Source organism: Rhodamnia argentea, chromosome 2 (genome assembly GCF_020921035.1).
Source record: "Rhodamnia argentea isolate NSW1041297 chromosome 2, ASM2092103v1, whole genome shotgun sequence".
Classification (NCBI taxonomy): domain Eukaryota; kingdom Viridiplantae; phylum Streptophyta; class Magnoliopsida; order Myrtales; family Myrtaceae; genus Rhodamnia; species Rhodamnia argentea.
The window spans coordinates 18,139,627-18,153,379 of record NC_063151.1 but is presented as its reverse complement, the minus strand read 5'-3'; the positions used below and the strand labels follow the sequence as shown (position 1 = coordinate 18,153,379).

The 13,753-nt window shown below is 40.5% G+C and overlaps 1 protein-coding gene across 1 annotated transcript; it reads left to right on the top strand.

The window, feature by feature from the left end:
• Positions 1–3,868: 3,868 nt before the first annotated feature.
• LOC125313877 (L10-interacting MYB domain-containing protein-like) lies at positions 3,869–4,832 on the top strand. The gene is made up of 2 exons (XM_048274787.1): positions 3,869–4,207; positions 4,290–4,832. Exons 1-2 carry the CDS (start codon positions 3,890–3,892, stop codon positions 4,830–4,832), a joined length of 861 nt encoding a protein of 286 aa, XP_048130744.1. The 5' UTR covers positions 3,869–3,889.
• Positions 4,833–13,753: the final 8,921 nt, after the last annotated feature.

Below are 13,753 nucleotides of genomic sequence, written 5' to 3'. Positions count from 1 at the left end.
TCTTCTGCCGACAAATTAAACTATGAAGAAGGCCGTTTCATCTCCAGTTGGCTCGTTTTCTTTGATTTGGGCATTGATGTCGACAATTGTGGACTTTTCAAGTATTTTGAAGTTTCCAATGGATGATGGACAACCCATCTAGATGGCTTCCCAATTGTTGACTTGAAGTCAACCAATGCCGTGCTTAACTGGAAAGGCTGATTGATGACCAGGCGTGATTTATTAGCAGGTCATCGTCATTGACGACTATCACTTGACTGACAACAGCTTAATCAGTCATAATCATCTCACGGTTATTTCAATATGAATAGTAACTTTCTAAGGAGGGAAATTGACTTTCGACCTATTTATAATTAATAATTTCTCCACGTGATTAGTAACCTTCGTATAAAAATTAGGTAAGTGATTACACTAAGTGACGAACTCAAAGTGTCACTATGGCAAGAAAGATTTATACTAAGCCATTCTTTCAACATAGTAAAACAATACCCGCATGTGCCCTCTAACCTAATAAGAATTTATACTTGAAAGTAAAATAAATATGACATTAGATGATTATAACGGTTATCCACTTTATTCCTTAATTTATTCGACATTTTATTTGTATCCATGCCCTTAACTTTTATTGTACATCTACGTTTCTCTATAAGAATTTTCATCTGTTAAACAAAATACCGACATGCGAGAGAATCCACCGGACAAGACTTACATTTTGGATTTTTATTTAAGTGGTCATCACTATATTAGATCCTACGTAAATCAGTATGAACTACATTTTATACTAAGAGGAACGATTATATGACTTTCTTCAGTTTACTGTGAGATTAACATCATGTTCAAGGTTACAAGAAATATAAATAATAAATAATCAGAAATTATTATGAGGTCCACTTCTTAAAAAATGCGTGGCTCATAATATGTTTTTATTCTCATAGTCGCCCTTGCAAAATCCTTATATAATCTGATTTGCTTCTGCGTAAAAATACCCACTAATTTTGTTCACATACAGAACACATAACATTAAGCCAAAACCTTATTTGACGTTACACAACTAAACTCATGAGATGGCAAGAGTGTGTACTGCCGTACAAGAAAAGGCACATCCATTCTTTCAATTGGGCCCAATCAAGGAGACAGAATCCAACCTCTAATAATCTCTCCAAGTCAAAATGACGCCCAATTCTTGCAGTGCCGGACACGCACTAAGTCAAGTCTTCTCTGCATAAATGCGTGTCCATAACGACATTTGGCTAAATTTCCAATTTCGAAATTGACAATCTTAACTAGTCTTGTCGCCCGTGCTCTGCACGGGATTTTGTAGGCCATTGCTTAGAAAAGCAAGACAACCGGAAACAACAACGAAAAATCGTATTGCCATCACTTTCACAACATCACAAGTGCAATTGTTTAAGATAATGATGATTTCGACCATAGAAAACATAAACGGTTCGGACTGTAGTGTAGGTTTTCTTTTGTGGACATATGTTGATTGTTTCCCATGGATGTAATTTGATTCTTTAGTTACGCGTTTTGTGTTTCCCACACTATACTAATAGTGATGATAATTAAGCAGGGGATCAGTAACGCAGTTCATGCGCAGCAAGTGAAAGGGTCATAGGACTATTTCAACATATAAACCACACTAAGAAATTCAGAGCTTTCGTAAAATAAAACAAGGGAAAAATCCTCCCAACCAAGAAAGAATCAAATCATGTATGTTCTTCTAAGCTACAATATGCACAGGGAAGGACGAAAAGCTGAACGAGTTCAATTCTCCTCCCCTATCTTGAAGGACCCATTCGTACAGAACAAAGCAAATAGTTTAGAGGCCCAATTGCACCAAGAAAAATTTATTGAAGGATGTCATTAAACATTTCGTATCTGTTCAGAGACTTCTGGTGCCCTCTTCTCAATGATTTAGTACCAATTAAAATTGTTAAATGCATTAGAAAGTACTTCATAGAAATATCATATGTTTGTTGGAAGCCGGTCTTTCTCTATCAAGACAGCATGCCAGGTAATCGATGGGGCAACGATCAAGAATTTGATAGTATATGGTCCACTAATTGAAAGTGGAAGGGACCTCAACATATCAGAACTTTCTTCTGGCTAGTTGCTCACGAACGACTATTGACTAATGGTGAAGATGTCTTGCAACTCGGGAGGAAATCCATATTGCTTGAAATGTAAGTCTCGTGTGGAAATAACTTTATATATATTCTAAGGGATTGTACAATTGTCCATATGGTATGGCTTGAGTTTATCCCACAACAATATTTGGGAGAGTTTTTTTGGTCAGAAACGAATTTATTTCATTACTAGCTCGGAAAGGGGGGCCCTGCAAAAGGGGCGTCCATACAAAGTAAAGACCAAAGGGTCTGAGGGGAGGAAAAAAGCCAATTACGGGGGTAGCTCATTAAGTCTCTGTGTTTTTGCAGCCCAATCTGCTGCTGCGTTCGATGCTCTGGGACAATGGGTCAAACGGATTTTCGGGTGGGCCGAAAGAAGCTTTAAGCAGTCCATGATAAGAGCCCTCTCCTCCCACGTGAATTGATCTACATCTCCACTTATCAGAGTTCTCACCAGATCAAGTCTGGGTGCGTTTGGGAAGAGCACTCCCAAGGGGCTTTGGGGGCCAAAGTTTTGGAGTTTGGGAAGATTTTTGAAAACACCTTTAGGCCAAATATCTACATTGAAAAAACCAAAAGCCCAAGGCAGCCTTCAAGCTGCCTTAGCTTTTTGGCATTCTCCGCATGCTGCCAAGAATAGTTAAATGATTTTTTGTTTTGTCCATTTTGTTCTCAAAGATCTTTATAATTCCAATGTTGCCCCTTCCAATATAGAAACCCTACATCTGCCTCTTTTTGTTTTACCGGATTAGAAGTTGCCTCCTCCTCCTCTCTTCGTCTCTCTTAGGCATACTCTCACGCCATCGGTTGCTCGCTCTCCGTCTCCAAATTCGTCCGATCCTTCGGATTTCGCGTGCATTTCTGGTGAGTTTCATTGTGGATTCTTTGAACGATTTTTCATCATGCTTTGTTTTCTCTTTCATTTTTGGGGAATTGAGGAGATCCGGTAGTAGCTCTCAAGTTCTAGTTTTGTTCCCCTGGTTCTCTCTCATTTTCTTTGTCCTATTTGGGCTGCTTGATGATGGACTCGTGGTTGGTTACGTAAACGTGGCCAACGAAGGGGTATCGTGTGAAACGGGTCCAAGTAATTTTCCACTTTGACCCGAAACAAAGAACATGCGAACCTTTGAAATCGTGGAAAGTTGAAGTTCTTGGGCTGGAATGAGAGGTTCCAAAAAAACCCCGCAAAGTGAAAGATGAAAGAGGGAGAGGAGATTTTTGTGGACTTTAGTTGCTCCATTGAGAAACCGGTCTTGGAGGTTTATTTTTGAGGCAGAGTCACCTCTCACTTTCGTAGTATGCCTTTGTTTTCAGCAATTTGCAATGACCCCATAAAATTTGACCAGTAAAAAATAGGTGTTGTGCAGGTGGTCCAATGGTGTTTTGTGTGTATCTAGAGTGTGGTAGAGTTATTGGCGCAACTTACCGGTTACAAGACTCACATACTGTTTAATGAGATTGCAGCTCCTTGGTTCTCTACTTGTTAACACTTGTTTTGCACTTTTGCTCTTATCTTTTTGAGCTAACAATAGAAAGTAGCTATTTTTTTTTGCTTTGAGTTTCAGATTTCAATTTAGAGTTAACAGTTCATCGGTTTGAGTTGATAATGGGAAAGAAAGCGAAGAAGAAGCCTCTATGGATTTTTTTTTCTTGCATCCCCTGCCTCTAGGCATGTATTTCTTCATGGCAAAGTGACCCTTAGTAAAAATCTATCTAATTTATTTGCATCTCCCAAATGTTTGTCTTTATTTTACTAGAAGATGGCAAGTTCATCAAAGGAAAAGGCATATTGGGACCCAGAAGATGTAGAAATTTTTTGTAAGTTGTGCATTGAACAAATTGAAATAGGCAATCGCCCTACAAGCAACAAAAGGGATGGATGGATAGTTATAATTAACAAGTTTGAGGAGCTGAGGGACAAAAAGTATGACAAAAATCAAATGAAGAGTAAGTGGGACAATCTTAAGGAAGAATACAAAAGATGGAGGAAATTGCTTCTCAATGAAACAGGACTAGGATGGGATGCAAGGAAGAAGACCATAGATGCAAATGACGAATGGTGGGAGAGGAAAATTAAGGTGTTTATCTTTTTTTTTTTTTTTACTTTTTTGCAAGTTCATCTTTTATGATACAACTTACAAAAATGTTATATTATAATAGGAGGATCATAAGTTTAAGGCTTTTCGAACGAAAGGCATACATCCAGATCTTGAAGTGTTATTGGATAGAATGTTCGGGGGAACAGTTGCCACTGGAAGTGTCATATGGAATCCTACACAAGGTTTAATCAATAATGAGGAGATTGAGGCCCCACAAGCTGATATGGGTGATGGTGCTGGATCAACTAATGATAATTTAAAGGATAATGCAGGTGAAGATATTGCTCAATCAAGTTCAAGTAAGAGCAATAAAAGAGCAGTGCACAGGCAAGCCGGAGGAAAGAAAGGAAAAAAATTGATTGGACTCGCTATATTAGCATCAAAAATTGATAGATTTTGCTCAATCGTTGAAAGTAGGAGTAGTGTATCATCTCTTGCAAGGGAGTTTGATCCTCATAAGGAAATTATGCAAACATTGAAGGCCACACCTGAGATTAAGCAAGATCGAAAGTTGTACTTTTTTGCACTCTCACACTTTGCTGAAAAGAAAGAAAATCGGCACATCTTCATGAACGTGGATGGAGATGAAGAAAAAGTAGAGTAGCTCAAGTTCAAGTTGGAAGAGCACAATAATCGTCACTAGGATGTTAGCTACTTGTTTGAACTCTTTTATATTCTATTTTATTGTAATGTGAGACTTATTTGTAGTTGGTATGATTAGCACTCGATTTACACTACGTATGAACTATATTCCAATTTATGTTCTAATGTGAGACCTGTTTTTACTTGGTATTCTTTTGGTTGAGTGAATTTTACATATATATGATGGATGATTTCTATTTATGGATGATTTAGATTATCTATCTATTTTCTAATTGTAACTCTATATTTTGTTACTTTGAACAGTTATTATGGATGATTCTCTTGAAGGGGAATGTCACGACCTGAACCCCGCGAGTCGTCGACATCCCACTTGGCCACGATCGTATACAGCTCTCCAGGATCCAAAGGCCAACAAATACAACACTTGCGGAAACAGAAACAATTCTCTGTACAGAAACCAATTAACATCACGATGACTTGGGATGATAAGACAAACTTATGTACATACATACATAATTGTTACAACCTTTAAACCTAGGGCTTCAGAGACAACTATACAAGCTTGTGATCACCTATAACAAAAGATTACGCGGTCGAACCCTGCTATGCTTCCAAAAGAAAATACTCTACAAAACCTCAAGAGGCCAACTACCCTAAGCCTCGTCCTCACTATCCGGTACTATATTATCTCTCGTCTCCAACTCATCCTCGTTAAGCTCAGGTGACTGTTCCGCATTCGATGGCTCTACAACCTCCCTGTCTTCTCTTGGTACCATGACCTCGGGGAATACCGAATCTCCTGGGCGGATCATTCATTGTTGAGGCCGAGTGTCTGAAAAATGAGAGCCTACAACGGAGTGAGATAAAATCTCAGCAAGAAAGCCCCTAACCCTAGGTTAGGGCTCTAGTGCCTCCCGACACGTCCTAGGCGATCAATTTCCAACAAATCATCCGACAATAAAAAATTCCACAAATAAATTCCCGAATATTCCATTCTTTCTCCAAAAATTGCCACACCTTTACAAATATTCCACGTTACCCCCATATCGATATTTCACGTCTCCGACTTGAATAAAAATATTCCACGTTGCTCCAAAGCCCGCGTTTCACGCCTCAGACTATCGTATAAAATTTCACGTTGGTCCAGGGCCCGCGTTTAACGCATCGGGCTATATTATAACTGGACGGACCCGCGTAAGAACGCCTCAGGCCATTATTAATATTCCACGTTGATCCAGAGCCCGCGTTTAACGCATCAGGCTATCATATAAAATTTCACATTGGTCCAAAGCCCGCGTTTAACGCATCAAGCTATATTATAACCGGACGGACCCGCGTAATAACGCCTCAGGTCACCGTAACCCGCGTAATAATGCCTCGGGTTAATATCCCGCGTTTAACACCTCGGGATAAAATAATAAGCACAACCCCGAATTTAACGCCTCAAGGTAAAATAATAAGCACAATCCCGCGTTTAATGCCTCAGGATAAAACAATAATGGAGCTCGCGTCATAACGCCTCAAGCTATAATATGGTCTCACAATACGTACCCCGCGTTATAACGCCTCGGGGTAAAATAATGATAACAGAGCTCGCGTCATAACGCCTCAGGCTAAAATTCCACACTTCCTCTCAATAATTCCACGTTGAGACCATCTAGTCCCAATAATTCCTCGATCGCTCATCCGATACCACATGATCACATATATCCTTCCGATCGATCAATCTTCATCTCATGATCCCGCTAATCTTCCTAATTAGCGGATCGAGACCACACGATCTTCCCAACTTTCTCCAATAAAAGATTAGGTCCACATGATCTTTCCAATTATCCTCAATTGCCCAATCGAGACCACTCGATTAAATTGTACTTGGCAGATACTTGATCGGAATCACGTGATTCACTCACGTTAGAGAATTAATAAATCGGAATCACCCGATAAGGTCATAATAGACCAATGGTCAATCGGGCCACACGATTAATTTTTGTCACTACAAAAATTAATCTATGCCACACGATCGAAATAATACCAATGTAACAATTAATAACTACCGTACGATCAGAATTATACTAACATACGTTTAATACGTACCATACCAGTATCTATACTACCATGGAATTTAATCGTGACCGTACGATCGAAATATTCCGACGTGCGATAAATCTATACCACTCGATTAATCTCCACTATGCATGAATTAATCCCGGCCGTCGGATAAATCTTCCTAAGCAAGATTCAATGTGAGCCGTCCAAATAAAGCAAGATCAACCAGATTAAATCCTAGCCGTCCATTAGTAATCATGAAAAATCACTATTCATTCAAGAACATCTCTACTTCTCTCTCCTCTCCCTCTCATTCTCGGCCAAGGCATGAAAATGGCCAAAAACCACCAATTTTTCACCCAAAACTACCAAATCTCAAGTCTATTAGCACCCTAGATACCTAATATAAGGTTAGGGACCAACTTACCACAATTTTAGCAAGTTTTCCGGCGAGAAATCGAGAGAATTTTTTACCCCAATCTGGAGGCTCCGGCGACTCCCTTTGCTCGGCTAAAAACTCACAAGATCCGGCGGTTCCCGGTAGTTCACGGCGTAGTTGTGCTCTGGCGGTTCAAGGCGACACCGGCGGTTGTTTGAAGAATTTTCGGTGAGGGAGAGAGAGGGACAATGGAGTTCGGCCAAGGGAGATGGAGTGAGCTAGAGAGAGAAAGTGTCTTGAATTCATGAAGAAGAAGGCCAAAGAAATTAATTAATAAAAGGTTGGATAATTCAAGCGTAGATATTTTGGGTCTTCAAAGTCAAGAGGGGTAAAATGGTAATTTCCTCCACCAAGACTAGTCAAAATTTCAGCCAAGGGGTGTAATGACCGAAATGCCCTTGAGCTAAAGTGAAATCTTTTTTGTATTCTCCAAGGGTAAATGAGTCTTTTCCCATTTTCAGTCCAAAATTTTATTTTTCCCGAACCCTTTGGGGCGAATTGCGAAGAAATTGTACACTGGATGAGGAAACGTCCAAAATTTTATTATTGAAACCCCCGAAGGTCCGACGTCAAATCCCGAAGCTCGATTCGTGATCAATCTCGATCAATTGAAATTTCAGCGTATCTCAAACTAATGGGCGGCTTTTAGGAGTTACACGTATCGACCCGTGATTAATATCACGTTTAAGAATTTCTCGAGCCATGGTGACTTTGATTGTGATTCAATCGCGAGGGTCAATCACTAGTCCCGATGGGCATGATCGTTAGAAAATAATTTAGGGACGTTCGAAACCCATACGAGGTCAAACGGAATCACCCGTGATCCAAGCGTAGGGTATTATCCAAATCGTTCCTTAATCATTCTAAGATCGGCCTATATTGGTCTAGGATATTCCCTCGACAATTTTCATGGCCAAAGAGTCAATCCAGGGTGAAGTTCTTAGGTTCACGTACTTGATTTTCCTAGCTAGCCATTCCCATTTGGTTAGTCTGCTCGAGAGGGATCAATTCCGAGTGAGATTCGAGTGAAATACATTTATGAGATATTTCAGTCATTCATAGCCTCGAAAGTGTGTTGGAATTCAGGATGTCAAAATTCTTCCCCCTTACAAAAATTTCGTCATCGAAATTTGCAATCCCGCAATCATCTTGTCTTAGGGGGTACTAACGCCTCATCGCGACCACGCTTTCCAAAGTAGTTCTTGTTGTCACTTGGAACTTTGATAACGTCCTTAATAGCAATGATTTTCATCCTTGAAAACTTGTTTCCTTTGGTCCTCAATGGTGTTCACCTTCCTCTTCCCTTTTGACATTCGCAATATCTGTTAGTAGTACGCTCTCGAGTATTCAAATCACCTCTTCCATTGTTTATTGGCCCAAGAATAACATACATACCTTACTACAATCTAGCTTTTCTAATTCTGGGCTGAAGGTCTTTCCAAAGCATCGCATAAGACTCATGTCTTTGTTTACCATCATTACTAAACCATTGCAAGAATGCACTTTTTGGTGCCCATACCATTGGCATATTACTCCCTCCAAACGCCCTCGCCAACCATTAGGGACTCATGGCCTTTATCAACTTGCCCTCTATTATCCAAATTGAGTCGTAACCGTCTCGACTCCTTAAGCAAGTTCAAAATTACTTTAGTAGTAATCTCCTCTCAATCCCATTTGAAAACCTTCAACGGTCATAGCAATCTTTCGATCTTCAATGTCATGCCTCTTTACGGCCGACATGTCTAATCCTTGACCACATGTGAGACTAATCCAATGTTCAGTCCATTCCATTGGACACCGTAATTGTCCTCTCAAATTCCGATGAGGTCATGTTTTTAGATTCCTTTCCAATATTGAACTCGCACACTCGTCTATTGAACTTCAAGGTTTCTATCCTCAACTTCGAGATTTCTTTTCCAAGTACTCGGAAGTCTGGATTTCCTCCTTGTTCTATTCATTTCCACAACCCTTAAAAGTTCGGGTCCATTCATCGCCACATCTCAATTTCTTTCTGACCTTCGAGCTTGATGCTTTAAGTAGCCATCAAACTAGTCAATTGGTAAACTTCCAATTTAGAAGTTGAATATCTTATTCCTCGAGGTGAGGTCTGTCCCTTCGTTACCAAATGCAAGACGCTCAATTTTCAATTGTATGCCTCCATTACCTAATTCACCATTCCTTAGCGATAAGGGTATCGCAATCATGACCTTTCCTTTAGTTCCTTTTGGGGCAGTCAATATTTCTAACTCTTGTAGTTCACATAGTTGCAAGGTCATTCCTTGCACAATCAACACTCCCATCTCCATAAACAATTTTATCCATTCGCTCTACATCTCGTCCTTAGTCCTTTTCATCAATAGAATAATTCTTGCGGGGAATCTTCCTACGATCCGTCTATGACAATCCATCAATTTCAGGAAACTTTAAATTTCAATAACTCACATCGATCTTAGTCGATCCATCATCACTTTTTACTCCCGAAGGATTCATAGGGATCCCCTCTCTCAGACTTCACACGACCAATGAATTTCACCTTATCAGACCCAAAACTCGCACTCTTCACACTTAGCATACAATGATTGTTTCCTCGGGGTCATGCTTCTCGTGACTCCTTAAACGAGTCCGACCATTGTCTTTAAAGACAATAACAATTAATTCAATTATTCCTTGGATACACAATCCGACTATTGTCAGTTCTTGCTACCAGGTGTCGATTCGTTTAAACTGTCATTCGTACCATCCACTTGAAAGCTTATGCTTTAGTTCTCTGTCTTTATAGGTTTCCAGTTAGACCATGTCGCATTTTATTCATTTTGATCACTCTTTCCTCGGGAAGCATTAGTGCCTCAATCTCTTGATTCCACAACTAGCTAATGCGATCTTATCCCCATTTCATTCATTCCAATGAACATCAACATTTCCTGGAATTCAACATTGTCTACAAGACAATTCCTTAGAATAATTTTACGGAGATCATTTGAGTTCTGCGTTTTCTTTCTCGCTCTAGATGTTCAATCTTAATGCCACGGCAATTAGAACTTTCTCTTCCTTCCACACTAGGGTCTCTTACCCTATGAAGGAAACGATACACTACGGTGGCATTCTTCTACGTCGAATTCACTTCGTCCTTGGAGTTCACGCCAATAGCGGTGTTCTTACTCCGGGATTCAGATGCCCCCACACTTGACATTCTCTTCTAATAACCCAGTCATCTTTAGCGACAAGGTTCAAAGGAGTCGAGGTTCTTCCTCGGTCTCCGCACATCCATACCTTGGATATCTTAATTGATTAAATCAATTCACCTTGTGGTTACAATCCAAGTACCCCTTTTTGCTTACTCCTCCATCCATGAACACTGTGGGTAGTCGAGACTGTCAAGTCCATTCCCTTTCCTTTCCATTAACGACCATCTCATGATCTAATCGCCCTTTAAAAACGACGTCCTATCCTTTAGGATGATAACTCGCAATACCACTTCTAGTGGTCCCAATTCAACCTCACTCAATTGCATATAAATCAACAAAGTCGGACCATTGACATAACGTTTTCCATAATTTTTCCCCGTGACAGAGAAGAAACGTCAATCTTTCATTATAGGCTATACGCCAAGGTAATAGCCATTCCTCCCCGGCACATTCTGTGCTCCATAAGTGTAAATTCCCTTACTCGCAATCCATGAACGGAAATTCTCTTGCTTATTCCTCTTCTAATTATCCACTTCATTCCTCAGAATTAGGAGTGACAACTAGCCATAAGGCTTTCGAATTCCAATCCACGCAGGAACTCACGTCTCATTAATAAGGTCATTAACCACCCTTAGTATACTTAGACGGCTTCGAGAACTTTGTATCGTATTGGTTGATTGCCTTTAGATCTTCACAACGTCATTGAAGTTCAGGCAATCCTTGTTCTCGAGTAACCTTCGAAAGGAATTTTCCATTGGACAACTTGGCGAAGACAATCCAGGCATATATCATGCCTTCAAGGAAAAACCCTTCCTTCGGTGATCTTTCACCAATCATCGACGGCCTCTTAAGGCTAGTAACTGCCATGGTCACTTTCTTTTCATCCGTGCACCCGGAACCTCCGAGGTTTCCTTACATAATCCCCAATCCAGAGAAAAGCAGTTTTAAATTCACTCTTTCTCCATCGAACTTAATCAATCTCACTCTTATACATCCTTCCACAAGCTTTCTTTCAAACGATTTTTCATTTCCATTCTCTATCATCTCTCCCATGATCTCTACCATTTACTTTGCTAACAACACAATTAACGGTAGTAGTCCTATATGCTTTGGGCAACAATGGCAGCTCCTTCTTGAGTCCGCCTACCCATCGAATTTCAAATTCCTCTCAAGGTTTTCTTAACCCCTTTGACTCTAGGGTTTCGCACAATTTACAAGCTCGGGCCAAACGCTCTTCCAGCATTTATACTCTCGTGGTTCATCTTTACTCACTTGTTATGATTCCTTTCGGTTCTTGAATCTTCTCATATTTTGCATACTCGAGCCAAATGCTCCTCTAGTGACCATACTCTTGTCGTTCGACCTCATTAGGTTCTTATGGCACTTGAACCACTACAATTCCCTTTAGGAATTAAAGACTTAAGTCATCTACTCGAGTCTAGTAGTTTCAGGCTGCTCATCTCATTATCTATCACTAGCAATCAACCATCCAGTGGTTCTTAGGCAACTCTCAACTAATTGCCCATTGTCTAATGATCCCAAATCATCCTCAAGCAGCAACCACATAACAAGCTAACCTCAACTAGGTAGTTTCTCAATTAACAGTCATATACCAGGCAAGCCTTAGTTTAGCCAATGCCAATCACAAGCATCAATTTTCTTCTTGAACGGCTCTTGCCACCAAGTACGAAACTCATAATCACGACAATCACATGCGCCCTTACAAATGTCAAGCAATTACAAAATTCAATATGAGGATCAACTCCGTACACTACATCTCTTAACCAAAATCAGACTCAACTTGATACCTAGACTCTCACTTTCAAATTATGACTTGGGTCATTCCCGCCTCCTTGTTATCTTAGAAGCCTGCCAGGAGCCGCTCTTTGTCCGGACCTCTTTGTCCCGGCGATCACTCCCCGCCCTCATCAGACTTGGTCGTTGCAGGTTGTCCTAAGTCATATTTCTAAGGAGAGAGTCCCGTTCCACACGACCCATATCATGCTTCATTACGGTTTATAGGTATCCCGTCACTTGTCCCATACCAAGCGACAGTTTATTAAGTCTAATCGTGATAAGCTCATGCATGCACATTCATCGACTTTCGTTTTAACGCCACAAACACCTGCACCGCATGATTGTCCTCGTTACTCGACGTACCATAGTCGCTTCCGGATCAATTCTTATCCACAAAAGATCTCTAATTCCACTAATGACTCTCACGTCTCATAGATCCATTGCCTATGTTCTAGCATATTCTTCAAGTTGAGTCATTGACAAATCATAATCATAGTCATATAATCCAACTAACCCTTCACTCAAAAGCAAACCGCTATTAGCCTCAACCACATGTACAACATCAAAATCCATACTTATGGCTCCTCAATTTCCTGCTTGCTCACTTATAACCTCAATAATATCATCACCCAAGTTTACCAATAAAACAAAACGATACTAAAACCATTAGAATACAATACAAGTTCAAGCCTATAATCCTCGGGATTTAGAAATCAATGCCTTATCCTAAGGGTCCCAGTATCTAATCGTCCCCAAGTCTCACACTTTATTACTCCAAGTCTCAATCTCATTTGATCGAGCTGACCTTGCTCTGATACCACTTAAACGGAGATGTCACGACCCGAACCCCGCGAGCCGTCGACATCCCACCTGGCCGCGATTGTATACAGCTCTCCAGGATCCAAAGGCCAACAAATACAACACTTGCGGAAGTAGAAACAATTCTCCTTACGAAAACCAATTAACATCACGATGACTTGGGACAGTAAGACAAATTTATGTACATACATAATTGTTACAACCTTCAAACCTAGGGCTTTAGAGGCCACTATACAAGCCTGTGACCACCTATAACAAAAGATTACGCATTCGAAGTCTGCTATGCTTCCAAAAGAAAATACTCTACAAAAACTCAAGAGGCCAACTACCCTAGGTCTCGTTCTCACTATCCGGTACTATATAATCTCTCGCCTCCAACTCATCCTCGTTAAGCTCGGGTGACTGTTCCGCATTCAATATCTCTACAACCTCCCCATCTTCTCCCGGTACCATGACCTCGGGGGATACCGAATCTCCCGGGCGGATCATTCATTGTTGAGGCCGAGTGTCCGAAAAATGAGAGCCCACGACGGGGTGAGATAAAATCTTAGTAAGAAAGCCCCTAACCCTAGGTTAGGGCTCTAGTGCCTCTAAACACGTACTAGGCGAGCAATTTCCAACAAATCATCCGACAAT

Bases quoted from the DNA above. Each gene is read 5' to 3' on its own strand.
- LOC125313877 (XM_048274787.1), top strand. From the start codon at position 3,890: ATGGCAAGTTCATCAAAGGAAAAGGCATATTGGGACCCAGAAGATGTA. The intron at 4,208-4,289 runs GTGTTTATCTTT...ATATTATAATAG, and splicing joins GGTGGGAGAGGAAAATTAAG to GAGGATCATAAGTTTAAGGC.